The 21,898-nt window shown below is 41.7% G+C and overlaps 1 protein-coding gene across 1 annotated transcript in view; it reads left to right on the forward strand.

Moving 5' to 3' along the window:
- Positions 1–21,898, forward strand: part of thsd7aa (thrombospondin, type I, domain containing 7Aa) — a 165,526-nt gene that overhangs the window by 130,690 nt on the left and 12,938 nt on the right. The window contains exons 12-24 of the mRNA XM_034545361.1: positions 254–357; positions 2,765–2,959; positions 3,173–3,439; positions 8,334–8,512; positions 8,716–8,721; positions 8,983–9,116; positions 10,630–10,783; positions 11,711–11,852; positions 12,026–12,141; positions 12,237–12,354; positions 17,298–17,443; positions 19,259–19,433; positions 21,675–21,848. Of these exons, the coding sequence (XP_034401252.1) occupies positions 254–357; positions 2,765–2,959; positions 3,173–3,439; positions 8,334–8,512; positions 8,716–8,721; positions 8,983–9,116; positions 10,630–10,783; positions 11,711–11,852; positions 12,026–12,141; positions 12,237–12,354; positions 17,298–17,443; positions 19,259–19,433; positions 21,675–21,848 (1,910 nt within the window). The remainder of the gene's footprint in view (positions 1–253; positions 358–2,764; positions 2,960–3,172; positions 3,440–8,333; positions 8,513–8,715; positions 8,722–8,982; positions 9,117–10,629; positions 10,784–11,710; positions 11,853–12,025; positions 12,142–12,236; positions 12,355–17,297; positions 17,444–19,258; positions 19,434–21,674; positions 21,849–21,898) is intronic.

A 21,898-nucleotide genomic window follows, 5' to 3' on the forward strand; every position in this document is an offset into this window, starting at 1 on the left:
GGATTATGATCTGTAGGCATTGGGTCTATGTTCCTGTCATGGGGAATTTATTGCCTCCAAGATTATCATTGTGGTGATAATTGTGGCTCCAGCCAATGCTTTAGTGAAGGAGGTACTGAATAGTACATTTTCTATTCTTATTCTTATTCTTCTTATAATCTGTCTGATCCAGGATATAAAACTGGCAACCATTTACTCCGTCCCACATTTGATTTCTAGACATTTTTTATTCCTATACCTCTTCTTTTTTTAGATGGAAAACCCACAAGTGGCGGAGATGCCAGCTGGTTCCATGGTCAGTACGTCAAGACAGTCCTGGAGCTCAGGAGACCTGTGGGCCTGGACTGCAGGTTCGGGGTGAGGACAGACACACAGACACATGCATAGACTACACAAACATTCACACATGTTGTGTTCTTCTTTCTATGAAAACATTAGAAGAACAGCTGAGATGTGGTTTCAGTGGTGCTCTGGGAACACTGATCAGATCCTTCCATCTAATGCTTTCTTTGCAAGAGCCCAGCATTGAGCAGCGGGCATCAAAGCAGTACCTGAGGGCTGCATACAACTTTAATTTAGCTGTGAATGTCATGGGACTGAGAAGAGGGATGTGAATGTTCCAGTTTAAGCGTAACAGAATATCACCTTCTCAATTGAGTATGGGTTTAAAAGCCTGGGTTGGGTCAACAGAACATGACCTGTGGCCTGAGTGAGTATTGAAGCAGACAGTTGACTTGCTATCAGTGGACGGACTCAGACTCCATTATCAGATTCCAATGACGAGCATCCTGCTGCTCCATTACCTGTAATAGTATCTCCTGAGCCTGAGAGACACAATTCAATACGAGCCTCTTACGATTCAGCCACTCACCCAATACAACGTGTGGAAGACAATCACCATTTCACCAGTATGTCCCAAGAATGTGTGTGTGTGTGTTGGGTGGGGGGTATTTTTATTGTTAACATATTGTCACCTGTGTGTTCTTGGCTATACGGCAGGTTGATTGAGGCCATTCTTTTGCCATCTAACCAGTTAGCGGTGTGTTAACCATGTCAAGCTAAGCCTAGTTTATGCCACAGTACCACTCCCAGTATTGTGCTACTTTATACTTGTGTAAAAAAAACATACTTTTTACTCCACTACATTTACTCCACTACAAAGGCTACAATTACTTTGCAGATTTTGTGTAGATAACCCATGATGAGCTAATAAAATATGATGCATTGGCCAGGATAGTTCAGATTAAACTGATCTTGTCAACGACAATAATTGATGGACACGGTAACTCATGTTATGTTGTTCGGCCCCAAAGTGTCATCAAGTGTGACAATATAGGAGTTATACCACACATTCCAATTATTTTCTCTTTTTATGTATTAATAAATAATACTGTTCACAATGGCTTAGGACCCCCTGGGCTGGCTGTCTGCACTCACTGAAGCGGTTGCTATGGAACGGCGGTTGCTATGTAAAGGAAACTAGCAGCTAGCATATTCTTTTTTCATCACAGGCTAATATCGATTTCCTCATTTGGCTTTTGATTTACAATATTTGTATGTTGCCATTTCCGTTTCTGAATCGTGGTGCTGGAGAAAGTGGTTTGTTTATTTCTGCCGCGTGCATGCTAATATCTAATGTCTGCATATTCTGGGCAACATTGTAGAACATAATAATGTATCCTTTTTTGATCCTACAGTGGGTAAATTCTTCTCTGCATTTGACCCGTTCTTAGTTATTAACCCTTTTTTATGACGCTACTTAACCATACATGTTTTTATTTAAACACGTAAGTAGTTATCCAACTATATGATGTGTACAGTAACGGTGTACGAGTTCATATCTGGACACTTTATGGAATCCACTATGAATAATATTTTAAGGAGTAAAAACGTTGCACCTCAGGTTTTGGAATACCACTTGTATGTTTGTTTTACTCTGCAGCGGCAGGAAACACAACACACAAAACCTTGGCCAAGGCGCATTTGTCAGCATAATACAAACTTTTACTTTTAATAATTTTATTAAATATTTCCACAAATAGTTTCCAAGTAACATTTAGGTACTTCAACCAAAGTAACATTTTGAATACAGGACTTTGACCACAAATGAATGATTACATGCAGCAAGCTGGTACAAGCAGCACTATTGTGCATGGAATATTAAAATCAGTAGGTGAGAGGCTCCTTCACTGCATGTTGACACTCAAGTATACACAACACTTTGTTGAGTGACAGCAGTCAATCAACATCATCTTAAGTGAGAAAATAACATTTCTTAGCAGCTCTAAAAATGAATAGGTAATTCCAAATGCTTTTGTGCACTCGTCAATTATACACAGTCTGAATAATACATTGCACAGTACATTGCATAGCTGCTCGAGACTTTATCAATGTCTGTAAGGCATGGGTCATATTTCTCAGAAATGTTCAACATTGAGCAGCTTTTTAAATGATGAATAAAAGGAGGAGCAGCAGAAGGGCATACTAATGGTCACTTTTGTTTCGACGTCCAATAATGTGTAAAATGCACAGCATTCTGCATTCTATGTCCTGAATGTATGCATGCATAGTGTACAATGTTTTATTCAGGAAACTGGATGGTGCTAAGGGACGACTGAAAGTTTAGTGTATATTAAAGATTTAGTGTGGAGCGTCGGACCCAACAATCTACCGTGGACACAAGGATGACTCTCATGTTCTCATCGTTTAAATCAACCCACACAATTAGAGTCATTCAAATCTCTCCACTCCTTCACCACTGTAGCTGTTTCGTGCCGGAAGCAGGACGGTGGGCAGGCAGACATTGAAGCTTGTCTTAAGTTTGCCAGCTCCATGCCATCTCTCACACACCCCTGCCAGCTACCCTGCCAGGAAGACTGTCAACTCAGCAGCTGGTCCAAGTTCTCCTCCTGCACAGCCGACTGTGTGGGCGTCAGGACACGCAAGAGGATGCTCGTCGGTGAGTGACAGACTTTGATTTACATCAATCTTTAGAGTAAGATCAGTGGATGTGTTTGAGTGAAATGTGTACTTGAGAGGGCTACAAACAACCCTGTTCTTTTCTATATCTAAATCTCTACACTCTAAGCCTCGCTAAAGGACATGAAATGGCAGAATTAATGGAAAACCTTAATTCAGTTAAAGATTAATGTTTTCTTTTCTTTTTTTCCAGGGAAGAGCAAAAAGCATGATCAGTGTAAAAACAACCAGGTGTACCCCCAGAGCGAGACCCAGTATTGCCCATGTAACAAATACAATTCCCAGCCAGTGGGCAACTGGTCGGACTGTGTCCTACCTGAGGGGGGCCGCATGGAGGGTCAACTGGGCATGAAGGTCCAAGGCGACATCAAGGAGTGCGGCCAAGGATATCGTTACCAGGCCATGGTGTGCTACGACCAGGACAACCGCATAGTGGAGACCTCTCGCTGCAACAGCCATGGTGAGCTGTCCATGCTCAAAGAACACTCCAATTTTAGAAAGACCAACATAAACAACACCATTTAATCGCAAAACACAGATGAAAATCACAACAAATCATTAACTCCCAAAGTTTTACTAAGTGTGTCTGTAAATAGTGAATCCATCTAGATTACTTCTCTGTCATAAATGATTGCAACAAGTATGACCAGTATGACCACATAGATATTGCTGATAAATCCCAGAGCTGACTTTGAGGTTCTTATACTATTCTACTGTTACGCTATATTTTTAGTATACATCAGTAATGTCAGGATTAACCAATGTTCCCATAATCACGTTAGTAACGTGGACATTCAGCATATCGCTAGTTTGCAGAAATACAATGGCAACAATTCTTCTGCCTAAAGCTTCTCAGAGAGGAGAATGGGGTGGACAAATATCATTTCAGTCTCACTCTTTCTCCTGCCAACAGCCAACTTTGATTTATTCAACCATGACTACAATCTTGGCCTTTGTATTGTTGGGGAAAATAGTGACAATCAGACTATTGTTGGATGTAATTTATCTTAAATGTGGACCTAAAAAAAGATTGACCCTGAAGCTGAATACTATGAATTGTTTTCACAGCAATTTTATTTCTAACCATGCGGCAGGCTCCATGGAGAAAACTATACAGTATATATACACCCTATGAGATGTGAAGTCACAAAGACTCCGGGGAGGAAGCAGAGTTAATAAGGTGCAATGGAGAGATGTAAATTCATCCATAAGGAGAGAGAAGAGGAGATAGGTGCTCAGTGTATCCTAAAACATCCCCCAGCAGCCTATAAGCCTATAGCAGCATATCAAGGGGCTGGACCAGGGCAAACCTGATTCAGCCCTAACTATAAGCACTATCAAACAGGAAAGTCTTAAGTCTATTCTTGAATGAGGTGACTGTGTCTGCCTCCAGGACTGAAAGTGGAAGCTGGTTCCATAAAAGAGGAGCTTGATAACTGAAGGCTCTGGCTCCAATCCTAATTTTTAAGAATCTAGGAACCACGAGTAGTGAACGCAGCTCTCTAGTGGGGCAATATGGTACTACAAGCTCCTTAAGATATGATGGTGCATCACCAATCAAGGCTTTGTAGGTGAGGAGAAGAATTTTAAATGTGATTCTTGATTTTACAGGGAGCCAGTGCAGAGCAGCTAATACAGGAGTAATGCGATCTCTTTTCTTAGTTTTTGTGAGTACACGAGCTGCAGCATTCTGGATCAACTGGAGGGATTTAAGAGACTTATTAGAGCAGCCTGATAATAAGGAGTTGCAGTAATCTAGTCTGGAAGTAACAAACGCGTGAACCAGCTTTGTCTGAGTTTAACATCAGGAAGTTGCAGGTCATCCATGTTTTTATGTCTTTAAGACATTCTTGAATTTTAGCGAGCTGGTTGGTCTCGTCTGGTTTGATCGATAGATATAATTGAGTATCATCTGCATAGCAATGAAAGTTTATGGAGTGTTTCCTGATAATGTTGCCCAAAGGAAGCATATATAAGGTAAATAAAATTGGTCCAAGCACAGAACCTTGTGGAACTCCGTGATTAACGTTGGTGGTCATTGAGGCTTCATCGTTTACAAATACAAATTGAGATCGATCTGATAAATAGGATTTAAACCAACTTAGTGCGGTACCTGAAATGCCAATCGACTGATCCAGTCTCTGTAATAGGATGTCATGGTCAATGGTGTCGAACGCAGCACTAAGGTCTAATAATACCAGTACGGAGATGAGTCCTTTATCTGAAGCAATTAGGAGGTCATTTGTAATGTTTACCAGTGCTGTCTCTGTGCTGTGGTGTTTTCTAAATCCTGACTGAAACTCCTCAAATAAACTATTCTGATGTAGGAAGTCGCACAACTGATTTGCGACTACTTTCTCAAGGTTCTTAGAGAGGAAGGGAAGGTTAGAGATCGGTCTGTAGTTAGACAACACCTCTGGATTAAGAGTGGGGTTTTTCAGGAGAGGTTTAATTACAGCTACTTTGAAGGAATGTGGTACATGGCCTGTTAGCAAAGACACATTGATAACTAACAGAGAGGTGCCAATTAAAGGCAAAATGTCTTTAAGCAGCCTCATTGGAATGGGGTCCAAGAGACAGGTAGACAGTTTAGAAGAAGAAACCGTTGAAGACAATTGGTCTAGGTTAATGGGAGAAAAGCTATCCAAATATACACCAGGGCATACAGCCGTTTCCAAGGCCACTCCTCTTGATGACAGATCGGCAGTAGTTGAGGGCAAGAGATCATCAATCTTGCCTCTAATAGTTAAAATCTTTTCATTGAAGAAGTTCATGAAGTCATTACTACTGAGGTCTATAGGAATACACGGCTCCACAAAGCTGTGACTCTCTGTCAGCCTGGCTACAGTGCTAAAGAGAACCCTGGGGTTGTTCTTATTTTTCTCTATTACTGATGAGTAATAGGCTGCTCTGCCATTACGGAGAGCCTTTTTAAATGTTTAAAGGCTGTCTCGCCAAACTAAGCGTGATTCTTCCAGTTTGGTGGAACGCCATATGCTTTCGAGCTTTCGTGAAGTTTGCTTTAGTTCGCGGGTCTGAGGGTTATACCAGGGAGCAAACCTCCTTCGCCTCACTGTCTTTTTCTTCAGTGGGGCTATCGAGTCGAGTGTCATTCTCAGTGAGCCTGTAGCACTATCGACAATATGATCAATCTGGGACGGACTAAAGTTAGCACAGGAGTCCTCCGTCACATTGAGACGTGGTATTGAATCAAATGCAGAAGGAATCGCTTCTTTAAATTTAGCTACAGCACTGTCAGTTAGACATCTGGTGTAGAAACTTTTGACTAACGGTGTACACTCCGGGAGTATAAACTCAAAAGTTACGAGGTAATGGTCTGACAGAAGAGGGTTCTGTGGGAAGACCTCCAAATGCTCAATGTCAATGCCACATGCAAGAACAAGGTCGAGGGTGTGGCCAAAGCAGTGAGTGGGTTTCTGTACTCTCTGACAGAAGCCAATCGAGTCCAACAATGAGATAAATGCAGTACTAAGGTAATCATTATCAACATCCACATCAATATTAAAATCTCCTACAATAATAACCTTATCACTTTTAAGGACTAAACTTGATAGAAACTCTGAAAATTCAGATATAAATTCTGAATACGGACCTGGTGGCCGGTACAGTATAACAAATAGAATTGGCTGTAATGTTTTACAGGTTGGATGTGAAAGACTAAGAACAAGGCTTTCAAATGAGTTGTAGTTTAGTTTAGGTTTAGGATTCATTAATAGGCTTGAGTCAAAGATGGCTGCTACTCCACCTCCTCGGCCGGTCCCTCGAGGAATGTGAGTATTAATATGACTTGGAGGAGTTGATTCATTTAGGCTGACATATTCTTCATGGCTCAGCCAGGTTTCAGTAAGACACAATAAATCAATGTGATTGTCTGATATTAAATCATTTACTAATACAGCTTTAGATGACAGAGATCTAATATTTAGGAGTCCACATTTAATTATCCTGTTTTGTTGCACTGTTGCATTAGTGTTGTTAACCTGTATGAGGTTATTTTTTATGACTCCTCTTCTGGTTACTTTTAATTTAATTAATTTAAGTGGCCGTGGGACAGACACAGTCTCTATAGAGTTAAGGTTAAGGGTGGGTAACTGCTCGAATGGAAGTGCAGAGAAGGGTGAAGACTACAACTCTGCTTCTGCTTCATGATCTGAACCCTGGGTTGTCATGGATTAAGTCTCTTAATTAACTTGGTCACATTTGCAGAAATGAGACGCGCTCCATCCCAAGTGGGATGAATGCCGTCTCGACTCATCAGATCAGGCTTTCCCCAGAAAGTCTGCCAGTTATCTATGTAGCCCACATTGTTTGCTGGGCACCACCTGTTGAATGACGACATGCGGCTATACATGTCATCATTGATCAGATTGGGGAGAGGGCCAGAGAAAACTACGGTGTCCGACATTGTCTTGGCATAAGTACACACCGATTCCACATTAATTTTAGTGACCTCCGACCGCCGCAGTCGGGAGTCATTACCGCTGGCGTGTATTATAATCTTACTGTAACTACGCTCATCTTTAGCCAGCAGTTTTAAACAAGATTTAATGTTGCCCGCTCTGGCCCCCGGGATGCATATGACTTTGGTCCCTGGCTTCCCTATCTTCACGTTTCTGACTATGGAGCTACCGATAACCAGAGTGGGTTTCTCAGCGGGTGCGTCGCTGAGTGGGGAAAACTGGTTTGAAACGTGAAGAGGTTGGTGGTGCTCAGTGGGCTTCTGTTTAGACCTACTACTCCTTCGAACAGTTACCCAGCCATCCGGCTGCGCGGGGGCTGCTAGGGAACAGCTAGCAGAAGCTACGGCTAGCTGGTCCGCACCGGCTATGGGAGGGGGCAGGCTAACTAACGTAGCTAACGTCTTAGCTTCGATGGTGCGGAGCCGTGCATCTAACCCACTTAGAATTGCCTCCAACCAGCAAATGAACTACACTTGTTGCATGTACCGTTATCATTAAGGGAGGCAGAGGAATAGCTATACATGAGACACTCTGAGCAAGAGGGAAGGGGAAAGGAGGAAGACATTGCGAGCTGCTAAGCTGGCAACCGGAAGTGATGCAATACACTGACCGAAAGAGAGAGAGATGATGCGTTCAGGAGCAGAAGGAAACCTAGGCGTATCAACACATATGCAACAATGTCTGGATGGATTGTCTATGGGTCTATGGCAGGAGTCAGGGAAAGCATCACATGGTTAATTCTGGAGTCATCGTCAGTAGGAAATAGCAAGAATGTTTGCTTGAGAAGTTGCTGATTGGCACCAAGGCTGGTGGTCTACTTTTGGTAAGAACATACAGTACTCTGTAAGTCTGTTGTCATGTGATTGGTCACAGGGTACATCGAGGAGGCTTGCATCATCCCCTGTCCATCTGACTGCAAACTGAGCGAGTGGTCCAACTGGTCGCGCTGCAGCAAGTCCTGCGGCAGTGGGGTCAAAGTTCGCTCAAAGTGGCTCAGAGAAAAGCCCTACAATGGCGGAAGACCGTGCCCTAAACTGGACCATGTCAACCAGGTGAGCGAGGTCTCACTTTAAACTGTGTGATAGGGATGTTTCAACAAAATATTACGTCTTAATGCTTGTCTTGGTGAGGTTGAAGGTTTCTGATGTATTTATACTGTCTTGAAAGTACATTTCTGTACTGTAAGTACAACAATCTGAATCACTTTTTTTCTGTTATTCCTTTCTCCTATTTGATGAATGGGTTCCATCCACAGGCTCAAGTAAGTACCCTATTGCTCATTTTTATATTATATATGTGTTTACCCCTTTTTGTAGCAGTTATCTTGGAACTGGGACTTCACTTTACTTCTGAAATTGCAATTTTGTTGCGTTTAGTCAAATTGTGATATTAAATGTCCAAAGAACGATTGTGTTAGATGTTATTTTAAGGGAATATAATTCTGTGAATTTGTTTTTGTTGCTAAACTAATTATGTCCTGTACAGAATAAGACCCTAAATATCATGTGTCTGTGTGTGTCAGGTGTATGAGGTGGTGCCGTGCCTCAGTGACTGTGGGCAGTATGTCTGGGTGGCAGAGCCCTGGAGTGTGTGGAAGGTCAGCAATGTGGACCTGAAGGATAACTGTGGTGAAGGTGTTCAGACCAGGAAAGTCAGGTAAGATGAAATCATGTCAAACCATGTCAACCGGACACCACGTCTCTCACAACTTGCATTATTGTCTGTACTTGTGAATGTTCTTGTGGATGTTTGCATTGTATCCAGTTACGTTGACATTCGGTTAGAAGCTCCAATTCATAGTCTGCATTCAGCCAATTAAGCATAAAATTCCAGACGTGTTTTTGGCCACCCGTTTTGTTAAGGATGGACTGACTTGTGTGAACTTTGAGTAGATCTCAGTAAATATGGCAACAATTCCTCCAATGTTTTTTATAATAATGCATTTTATTTGTAATGCACTTTTCATTCAAAAGAATCTCAGAATGCCACAGAGCCAGTAATAAAAAAAGATAATAGCTGACAGTGATTTAACACAATGTCAAAAACGCCTTGCTGAATAAAAAGGTTTTTAGGCCAGTCTTAAAAGAGTCCAGTGTTGCCTTTACGTGGTCAGGGTTCCATAAGCGCCGAGCAAAAGGCCCGGTTGCCCATGTTTTTTGAGCTGGGATGACATATTGTTTAGCATATTCAACTGACATCGTGTTATTTGTGCATTAGAGATGATGATTGAGATATTACATTACAGCCTTTACATTTATCTGAGAGCACTCAATTCACGTGTGTCGTGTTGAAATGTTACAGGTCTGGCATAGTAGGATGCCGTTGTGACTTTTATGTAAAAGGGACCAGGGTGCTTATTCAGAAATCAAACCGACATGAGACATGAGACATATGTATATGCCATTTGATGCATCGAGAATCAGCTGAACGGACCAGGCTTCTTTTCAATAGTTAGTAGTAGATACATGAGGCCAATGAAGAAGTGTCTTATACTTGCATTCTACTGACCATCAGGGGGCAACTCAACTGGTTCCAAAAAGAAGGCTGATTGTATAGAAATCTATGACTCTACTTCTCTCTTGATTTATTCCCTCAGTAAACATTGTAAACATGAGTTTATGGTCTCAATCTCTAGTTTCAAGTCTTCTTCAATATAGCATGATGTCTAAATAGTCCCATTTAGAGAACTGTAGAATATAAAAAGCAGGATATGCTTTAGGGCGTGGCTACCTTTTGATTGTCGGGTCACGACCATGACGTTGTCCAATCTGGGACTCAACCGTGTTTTGGTCTGAGAAACATTTCAGTGGGAATTCAGTTTGACAAAGTTCTTCGTAACCATTTTACTTGCCTAAAATGCTCATTCAGTTGTACTTAGCTCCACCCTCACGTGTCACTTCTGGTTGCAAAAAAACAAGATGGCGACGGACAAAATGCTGAACTAAAGGCTTCAATGCGGCAGTCCACAATGACGTCTTTACTGGGAATCCCCTGAAAAGAGTTATATCTTGAGTTCTACGTATGTTAAGAGATTCTTAGCATTCAAGAAATAAGTGTCAGACTTATACCTAAAGTTTACTCAGTCAAACTAAAGATGATGTCGTGCCTTTCACAGATTATGTGATGTTGCATCAAGAAGTTAACCCATTTGTGAATCCTTTGTGTCCAGATGTATGCTGAACACTATAGACGGGCCCTCTGAGCAGGTGGAGGACTACCTGTGTGATCCAGAGGAGATGCCTCTGGGGGCGCGCAACAGCCGGTTGCCCTGCCCAGAGGACTGTGTGTTGTCTGACTGGGGAGCCTGGATCCCATGTCCACTGGTATGAATAACATATTACAATGCGTTGTGTACACATATGAGGTAAACAGTCTTCAAACCCATTTCAAAAGCATTTTTTGGGCACATTTGTTGCCTCTAGCTCAGTGGTTCTCAAACTTTTTCTGTCGCGCCCCACTTCGGAGGAAGAAAAATGTTCGTGCCCCACCGCCCCAACAACATTGTAACAAAATGTTTTCTGTGACTACTCCATCTGTGCTTTTTCCAATAATAGAATAAAGAAAATTGCAATCACTTTTAATTAAACGAGATTGCTCCATCAGACAAAAACAAATAAAAAGTGCAATCACTTTGTTAGAACAATGCAAATAAAGTTGTGAAAAAATAACTAATATTTGGCAAATAGCTTATTGTGGCAGCAATTAACATGCAAATATTTTCAAGATAATAACAATAAGTGCAACCTGTGAAAAACTAAATAAAACAAGTTCAAATATTTGGCAATAAAGAGTTTTACACTAAATATCTTTTAAAAACAATAACGTGCAACTGGTGCAAAACAAACTTAATGCAGATATGTGTGAGCCATCAAGTTGTATCAGTATTAGTTCAAATTCACTCAATTCTCAAAGGAATCAATATTCCCTTGATGAGTCACCTGACCCACATCTCCAGCTTCCTGAGGAAGGTGCTGCTCTCTGCCTTGAAGATGAAGATTGAATTCATTCAGCGTTCCAAATATGTCACTGAGAGAGGCCAATTTCAATTTCTTTTCTTTCCATGAAATTATTGAAATTAAGCTGCATGAACATGAGTAGGCACAAAGCAGAGAACATATCATCTTTAAATATGTGAAAGGGGTTTAATTAAATCAAATATGTAATGCAGTTGAGGACATAAACAAAGGCTATTTGTACATGTCCTGTAACAATCTGGCTGATGAAGTCATGATCCTCTCTCTGCTCCTCAGCCATGCAGTGGGAACAGCACTCGAGAGAGGAGCGCTTACCCGCTCCGTCAGCCTGGAGAGGAGAAGGAATGTCCTCCGACTCAAGAGACAGAGCTCTGCAGACTCAACAGCAACTGCTTCCACTACTCCTACAACATCACGGGTGAGACTCATGTAGAGCGTCAACCATGTGCGATTATCAGAGGCAGGGGAATTAACAGTACAACATGACGCCACGCTCTCAGGCTGGATTACATGAAATGCCTTTTAATGTTGGCGGTGCATGAGACTATTTGTCTGCGTTATTGTTTTTGCTAATGAAACGTCTCCATGCAGATTGGAGTACCTGTCAGCTCAGTGAGAGAGCAGTGTGTGGAAACGGCATCAAAACCCGCATGCTGGACTGTGTGCGCAGCGATGGCAAATCTGTAGACCTCAAGTTCTGTAAACAGGTGAGTTTTTTTCATTTTTTTCTGTTGAAGCCATTGTTTGTTTGTTTCTGTCTAACCAAAACCACGAGTAACTAAAACCATGTTTTCTTTTGCAGCTGGGCCTGGAGAGAAAATGGCAGATGAACTCTTCCTGTGTTGTGGAATGTCCCATCAACTGCCAGCTCTCTGATTGGTCACCATGGTCTGAGTGCACTTCTACCTGTGGGTTGGCCGGTATGTTTGTGCAATACGCGATTTCTTCATTTTTAATAGGGGGATGGGTCGGACCCGGCTCTATGAACGACTCTTTTGGTTGACAATATTATAGATCCATGATGAAACTGGGCGGTACTCAGAAAGGTTGCAATTTCAGCCATTACCATGGCCATGGCTCGGTTTATAGCTTCTAACTTGCCCAAGCCTCAGTCAAACCTGAGATAAAGGATTAATGAGTCTGGCAGACTTGACAATGAATTGGGAGATACAGTATATTATAGATGACCAGAGAGCCCCCAGGGTAATGTTCAGAGTATATGGGTACAGTTTCTGTTTCAACACCGAGAACACTACAATAGGGTTTGCTCCAGACTTCTAACACTTGATTGAGCTTTGGCCATAGAAACACATTGGAATTCTTCATTTTCAAGCGCTGTTGAGGAATATTTTGCAATGCTATCAAAACAGTTGCTTGATTGATCTCGTGGTGAAATGACATTTTCAATTAAAACTATTTGGACCTCAAAAGTGGCATAGTAGTATAACAACAGTCGGATGACATCACAGAAAAAGCAGTTTGTTAAAAGATTGTGTGAACCTACTTTTAGGAAACTTTTTCAAGATATCTGTTTCCACATTCAAGAAGGAACTTGAAATTAGAAGCACCAAGAGTGAATATACCCTAACATTTTCACCCTAGAATAGGTCAACCTCAATAAACACCACATATGCCATTATGCAACACAGCATCTACTAATTTAGCCACAGTTCCAGTTTGTTATGCAGGCTGTCTGTTAAAAATTAAATCTTCAAGCCCAAACTGAGCTACAATCATGAGGATTATTTTCTCAGACTTGACAAAGCTCCTTCAGAGCTACAGAGGACAGGCTGTGCTCATAAACTGTTTGTAGCTGTCATATTTACCACATACCGCACCAAGCTGTCTGGCTACATGCTCTGCCAATTGTCATCTAACTAAAGGCCTTTAGACACCAGGATCGTGAAGAATTAATGAGACGAAAATGGTGAATACTCGCAAGCTAATGTTTTGGATCAAATATCTTTGTACCGGTATGCACATTTTTTTCAATTGCATCACTTTTTCAATACATATACGGTATGTGCTGGCAGGGGATCCTAATGACCCAGAGCAGCTTCTGACTGTCTGTTTTAAGTAAATTGTTGTATAGCCTCAATTACTGCTATGTTATTGAGTTTCCTTATAGTGAAATGATCCAAAGGAATTTAAGTTGCCTCTGGTAAACAGTTAGGCAGTGTTTAGGGCTTTTATTGTGAAAAGTAAGAATGGTGGGATCTGGTCTGCACTGCCTTTGCCAAGATTGATAAGAATAATAAACTTTCCCGTCTTGGTTTGGATTACGGAGCCCCCAAGTGGTTGTACACTATAGTGTACATTTTGAACATGTCCGTTCCACACCATGTGATTGGTTGATGCCTGTATTTGCGATGCAAAAGCTCAGAAAATGGCAATGCTGAAAGTATTTATAATGAACAGTAAGAAAACATTTATTGACGTGCACATTAATCACACTATAATTTGTGCATCACCCACATAATCAATTTGAATACAATCCATGTAATCATGAGTCAGGACAGGTGACGTAATTTCAATCAGGAGAGACTTAATTATAATTTAACAATAATGCATTACACATGCATGACATTTGAATAGTGCACTGTCTTTGCTAATTGGACTCCATCCTGAAGTAGGATAATAGAAGGGTAGTAATGCTGAGGTCACATAAGGCAGAATCCCCCTGGAGTCCAGACACTGGTGGTGGTGAGGGAGTTGCTGCATCCGATGATGAATGAGGAGCAGGACTTTGCTCCTGCACTGCAGGAGGAGGCTCACATTCTGGAAGGACAACTGAGAAGAGAACATTTTTAAAGATTGACGGCAACGATGTGATTGGCTTAAGGAAACTGTGCTGAATCTGGTTGGTTTATTTAAAGTGAACGCCCACAATCAGTTGATAGAGTAATAACAGGGAGAGAGAGACTGAGAGATTATGAATGAAAAGCAGTGTAGAGAGTCTTCCTGACTGAACTTCAGCTGAAGCTTCATATAAATATTGGCAAAGTTTGCATAGGGAGGTTCTGACAAAAACAATAAATTCTCCCAGGGGGCTGATGGTCGTGTCCCATGTGATACCAGATTACTGAAATACTTAATTAATGCCCAAACCATGACCTTTTTCTAAACTTGTGCAGGTGCACTGATCATGTTACTAGATATTCGGAAGGAAAATAACTTTTTTTTGAAAGATAGCATTACGAACAGTTGTATTAGGATATGTTGGAACGGACATTGCACAATGTTAACTGCCTGAGTTGTATTACATTAACACAAGTACCATCATTACACAAGTAGGGTCAAGTTGCTGACTGCTATTTGGTTTTCAGGAATAAAATACTTTAGTCGAGAGATCAATATCCACGGAAGGTATTGCGTTTCAAAGACTTCTTGTCCATGTTTCCTGAAAGCAGAGGTTCCAAGGTTAATGCTGGCCCTGGAAAAATAAAAAATACCCTTAACTTACTACTTATCTGACTCATGATCTTCTGGAGAGCTTCAAATCTCTGATTCCATTAGCCTATTTAGTTTCCTAGCATTAGATGTATTACATTTTTATATACAATTGTATATACCACAGTACATTGTTTCATATGGGTGTCAGGCAGGAATCTCAACCAGGTGTCCTATAGGTGCAGTCTAAATACAGATTAAATACCCAATGTTTAACGTACCTTAAAGGGACAGTGTGTAGGATTTGGTGGCATAGTGCTGTGGTTGCTGCAATGAACTGAATACACTCACTCCTCCCTTTTCAAGACTGCAGTAATGTGAGCAAAACCATGGTAACGTTGTTCCCCTCGCTCAGAGGCCCTTCTCACCGTGATAACACTACTTTAGAAACAACGGCAGGCGGTCCAGGTGAACTCTGTGGCTCACGTTACTGCTATCTCATAATCCTTGCTTTGTCCGTTCTGGGCTACTGTAGAAACATGCTGGTTCAACATGGCAGACTCCATGAAGAGGACCAGCTCCCAATGTAGATATGCAGGGATTATTTATTTCTATTTCTATAGATATATATTTGCAATTCCAACATTGCAGCCTCTTCCCCCGGCTTCTGCTACGTGCTTTCATAGCTGTGAGTTATCCATCACTGCTGCTGCAGTGATCATCTCTCAGTGGTCGGCTGCTACGGTAATGGTGGAAACCAGAAACGCTTCATGATGTGAGAAACAATGATGTTATAGCCCTAAACCAACTGAGTGAGGGATAATAATGTCCGCGCATGTAATTCCATAGGATCAGGCCATTGATTGGCGGTCCATTACGAGTGTGTGCTCTGGGGCTCAGGGAGCACTCTGCTCTCCACGTGTCCTTGAGAAGAGCAGCTGCCAGAAGCAACAAGAGCAAATAGTAGATATGAAACCAATACAGGCTTTAGCTACTGTGGTGACCTTAATCTGTCCCCAGGCGAGAAGGATTGTTTCCCCCGTACGAAGAAACAGCAGGTAGGCCAAAGGAACAGAGGGCTTCCTCGCTTTCCTTCCTGTGTTTCTTTTTATCTCCAGCTGCGAGGACATACTTTCCTGGAAGGGTTCATTTCTTTTCCGGAGTCAGGAATAGCAATGTGCAGGATTTGTGATTTCAAACGAATGATCATACCTGGAAGCAGCAAGGTGCTGTTATCAATCACACGGTGTAAAAACACAGCTATTTTCCTGGATGTGTCCAACCTGTGTGCATAGACAATCATGACGTTGTGTGTTCTCCAGCCAAACACTGATAGTGACAGCTGGCACAGGCCTTTTTTTTTTTTTACCCAGCAGCCCTCACTGCCACCCACAACTCAACCCCAAACACTGCCATGGCCGCCCGCAGGGAGACTGCTGAAGCATGAGCATCATAATAGAGGGCGATAACTGCCACCTGTCGGCGTAAGGCGCTAGCAGCTTCTGCAATGCAACCTGTGAACAAAGAAACACACACTTGATGCTACACAACTTTCTACAAAAATCTAGAATTCACTTGAGATGTGTACAGGATGTGGAAGTGGAACATTTTGTAGGTAACTCGTCTGCCCGAACAGCTTTATATACGTGTTTTGATTTCATGACAGATGCTGGTTTTCAGTTTGTAGTAGAGTTTTTCTGTTCCCTGAGGGCCAAACAATCATGTATTAATTAGTGATCTCTTCCTGTGTACCAGAGGATCATTATCAAGTGTTCAGAAACAGTTTAAAGCAACAATGGTTTAATCTCCATTGTTTTCTTTGGCAGAAATGTTGTTTTTTATATTCAGTTTATTTTGTATAGCCCAATATTATGAATTCCAACTTTGCCTCAGAGGGCTTTACAATCTGTACACATACGACATCCCTGACCTTTGACCTCACATCGAATCAGGAAAAACTCCCCAAAAATAACCTTTCACTGGGAAAAAAAGGAAGAAACCTTCAGGAGAGCAACAGAGGAGGATCCCTCTCCCCGGATGGACAGAAGCTCAGTGTATCCTAAAACATCCCCCAGCAGCCTATAAGCCTATAGCAGCATATCAAGGGGCTCGACCAGGGCAAACCTGATTCAGCCCTAACTATAAGCACTATTAAAGAGGAAAGTCTTAAGTCTTGAGTTTTTTTTTTTACTCATGCACTTACTATGCTCGAGTGATTTCACTGTCATTGTTTATTTTGCCTTCATTAGCAACTGGCCTTTATGTATTCATGCTGGCCATCATCTTAATACTAGCTTTGATTTGAGAATCTACTGTGGCTACAGCAGTGAAAGGCCCAGAGGTCACCTTGACAGAAAATACAGTAAAGCCACACACTTCCAGCTGCTTTGACCTGCCTGTCTTCGTCATCTCACTCAATGTCCTCATGAATACGTCATTCATTTGTGTCTTCTTTTTATCTGCTGTTCTGCAGGCAAGCTGCGGAGGAGGCGCACCGTGATCCAGGCTCCCCAGGGTGACGGGAGGCCCTGTCCGTCCCAGATGGAGCAGTGGAAGCCCTGTCTTGTGAAGCCCTGCTACAGCTGGAGATACAGCGCCTGGTCTGAATGCAAGTCTGAGGTCAGTATCTTGTCTATATTTTCTATATATTGTCTGGGTCGCTTTACTTCAACATCTGGACAGTACGCGCATCAGTATTCAGAAGTGTTTGAATTTGACATGAAAAGATGACATTTAAAGCTCCTCTGTGTGAAATGTTTATATGACTACAGAGACAATTACACTGTTTCATTTTTGGAAATATATAATATTGGTGAAAATACTCATTACCAACAGGTTATTTCCAAAATATATCTATACCTTTAAAATCAGATACATTTTTATGAATCCAATATATTGTATTAAGAACTGTGTACCATTGAATTCAATGATATTGTAACAAGGTGTACTTGCATTCCCTTAAAATCATTATACAAACTGTAATTTATAATTGAACATGAGCTGTGATTTTTAGCCGTAATATCATAATATTGACTTTGATTAACAACTCTCAACCACAGCCCCTTGTTCCTTTGATATTCCTTCCATTTCAAAACCTGACCCCTGATGCAACTCAACTCTGGTGTTATGGGTGTAGGAACTGGACCCAAACGCCGACAATTTGTCAAAAAGGAAACTTTATTGCTCAATCCAAGAATAATCAAAAAGACGGACTTGCACACATGATCTCCAGCGAGTGACACAGAGACGGGGACTTCAAAATAAAACAGGAAACAAGACACACAACTACAGATCCTGACATCTGGGAAACCAACAAGGTCTCACCAAATGGCATATTAGTAATTTAGTTAAGTCATTTTGTGGGTTATCGCTACTATTTTATTTTGCTTCTGAGTGTGTAATATTACACAGCGGCAGTTCTCGCCTCTGAGAGCAAGTATCCTGGAAGTCAGGTGACGCAGGATGAAGACTGCAAAGTGTGCGTAGGCAGCGGGACGGAGACACGGGACCTTCACCCAGTAGAACGCTGTTTGTGTCCCATTTAAAACCGAGTCCAAATTGACTTATTAATTTATTTTAAACTAAACCATGACCTTTTTTCCTTAACATAAAGCAGTTTTGCTTGAATTCAAACAATAACCACATGCTCAAAACTGGGGCGGTGCGTTCGTATATGTGAGTTGGGAATGAGAACTGGGTGATAAAGGACACGCGGAAAAAGCTGGTAATATTGAGGAACCAGCTAGAGAATGCTGGATTTCAAAATGACCAAACCAAAAATCCAGTGTTGCCAACTCTTGTCCTAAGAAAGAATCGAGCAGCTCCAAAAGTCGCTGAATCTAGCGAGAAAGTCGTCAACAGTGCCAGCCCGTCCCTGCAGACCTCCCCCCAGAGCCACTATGACGAGTACACTATGAACATGGCTAGAGTTAGTACTCACAGCTATGCACGTGGACAGACTGCACGCTGGCAGCCAGGTAGCCTTATTGCAGTGTGACAGCCACGTCCTCTGGATTTATTTTTCAGAGCATACGCTTTATTGTAACAGAACAATTTTGGACTGAACTAATTCATCTCATTGATGAGCTTGCTTTCTGGCTTTCATCTTCTCTGATTCTTTTCTCTCTCTGTTCTTTTACTTGTTTCCCCTCTTTTTCGTCCCCTTGTCATCCCTCACCTTCCCCACTGTTCTTTGTTCCTTGGCTGAAGCATCTCATTATGAGGTGGCTTTGGTAGTGTAAAGTGTAAAGGTGATCGACAAATGCAAGTCCATGGACACTTGAGAAAATACATTTCAGATGTTTCTACAGCAGTTCATCATCAGCCCATAGGTGCGGTTACGGAACGCTCGTGTAGACTGTGAGCTAACTGCATGTAACTGTAACTATACCCCACTTACAAAGGTGTGCATGTATTTGTTTTGTGTTCCATCAGGGGGCGAGGTGTGGAGAAGGACTGCGCTTCAGGAACGTGTCGTGCTTTGTTTCGGACGGTTCCGGTCAGCAGGAAAGCAGCCTGGTGGACGATGAGCTGTGTGGAGATCTGGAGCCCTCGGTGGACGGAGACGCCCACATCGTCCTGCAGGAGCCCTGCACTGTACCCTGTCCAGGTGAGAAGACAATACATGAATAGTGAAAAGTGAAACAAAGTCCAAAAACAATCCTCCCCCAGACAACAAAGCCAGCCCTGCTTATTCTGAGAAAAATGTAACTATTATAGAGGTCCAGAAACATGAGGTCCAGAAACATGAGCAGTAAGACGATCAGGGAGGTTGTAGAGAACATCACAGGTCAGCCCGACTTATTTGGAAGAGGAAATGAGAGCACAAAGGCAAACAGTACAATTAACCAAACTTTCTATTGTAAACATCATCAGTCAGGCTGTTCTCATTCACTGTTCATACTTATACCTACGAAAGGTAACACTATTCGTATCCCACATATTCCTGAGTCAATGGTGACATAAAACCTACAGAATTATTGGATACTCTGTTGTCATCATGCCTTCTTGATATAGTGATACATCCAAGGGTTTGTGCACCACCTGTCTGGAAATTACTTATCACACTAAATGTCGATGCCAAACACTCATCAAACTTTGATGGCATTGTTGTCCATAAAAGTTTATTACAAACAAGACGACCACATCCTCAACAACGTTAACAAAAAGAGAAAGGCAGCATTGATTTGTGTAATTTTACAATTAGGCAGAAAGTTGACTAATTCAAGGTTCAAATCTTGCTTAATCCAGACAGTGTCTGCCAGGTTTAGGCATGTATGCTGTTGTCTACTGGTAAAACAACATCAAAATACAACAGTATTCAACATCTCTCGTAGCGCGACAATAATGCCTTTTCCAGGTTTTCACAATAACATCAAAAGACCTGACGGTCGAAGCACTTCCTGCTGAGTGTGTTTGATTGTCGGAGCTTCAAGAGCTCCAGAGTGTTCCACACAATGCAATGCTGATGTTAACAGGTGGGAGGTGGGGGGGGGGCTGAGAACAATTACGGAGCGCCCACAACCTCTTAGCTGATACCAAGTTGCTATAAAAAGAAAATTGGCTGTGGTTCGAGCAGCTGCAGTGTGTGTGTGTGTGGCATTTGTTCAAGTGTGTGTGTGTACATGTGGATACTTGCACTGACTACTCCATCCTGGATTGCGTGTGGGTGTAATCAAGTCAAGTGGCTTAGCCGAGACCACAAGGTCAAAGAGGACTCTGGTGTGGTTCCTGCTTGTGTCCAGTCTACTGTTAATCAAATTATTTCTTCTTTTTGGATTCCAGGCATTGTAATTAATTGAATGTGTAGAAATATGCTCACATCTGCCTTGACACCACAAAGGGACAGTGTAACCTATTTTACAGACAATCTTCTTTTTGCTAAAAATATCATCTTCTAGGCAGATGATATTAATGAAAAATGGATCATGCATATGGCAAATACATCGGATAGGATGTGTTTTTTAATTTTGATTTAACTTGGATGTGTGTAATTGACCCACCACACAACCTTCCACTGCCAGTAAGAAAAGTTGATATTTGAATGGATACACCTGTACCTGAATTAAATGCATTTTATCTTCTATGATATCTTAGAAAGATTGCAGTAGTTAAAGATACAAAATCATCTATTTTTCCTGTTTTGGCTCCGTTTTCAAAGTAAAAATACACTTTGTAATGATGACCAAAGTCCTCAAAGTACTTGTGTGGCTGAAGTGCTGATTGGAGGCTTTCCAGTTCAAATGCTAGACATTTGCATAATTAGACACATAACATGTGAAGTGCAGTTAAAATCAGACCTTTATTTGAAATGGGCCTATTTTCTAACGGCCTTGTTTTATAAGCATATTTTAGTAAACCACGTTTCCTGATCCGCTCCTGCTCCTAGCTGTTAACACTAAAGCAACACGTCCTCCATCTTTGTCTGTTGTCTTTCCACAGAACTAACTGTACTGCAACTGAGTGTCATGTTCACCATTCTGCAAGTTTATAACAGTAATAGTTTCCGTTCAATAATTCTCTCCAATCACCCCTATTTGATTTTTTTGTTGTACTAATGTTATTGTCAATGAAACATTTCCTACACATGTTTTCAACATTAAAAGTCTAAAATCCCTTTTTGCTTTTAATTTGAAACATCTGCAGGAAGTTCTGTGGTAATAATGAATTTAGACAACTCTAGGTTTCCATATTATGAAATGGTCAGCTGTAAAAAGAATAGTAGCATGAGTGTTAAAACATTAAATATGGCCAAATGTACTTGTACTTGAGCATAATCAGTGTAATTTTCCTTTAAATGCAGCATGGTAATTTTGAGTTTCTGTTTCTGAACTCTCTGTATGATCTGTAGGAGAGTGCTACCTGACAGGCTGGACTGTTTGGAGCCCGTGCCAGCTAAGCTGCGTGAGCGGGGACGACCTGGGCTTTGGCTCGGTCCAGGTCCGATCTCGAGCGGTGGTGGCCCAGGATCCAGAGAACCTCCTGCAGTGTCCAGAACAGGAGCTGGAGGCTCGGCCGTGTACAGGTCAGTCTGGTGGAGTCCTGCTAAAACTCACAATGACGCGAAAGGGATTC

This window comes from Cyclopterus lumpus, chromosome 11 (genome assembly GCF_009769545.1).
Source record: "Cyclopterus lumpus isolate fCycLum1 chromosome 11, fCycLum1.pri, whole genome shotgun sequence".
Taxonomy (NCBI): Eukaryota; Metazoa; Chordata; class Actinopteri; order Perciformes; family Cyclopteridae; genus Cyclopterus; species Cyclopterus lumpus.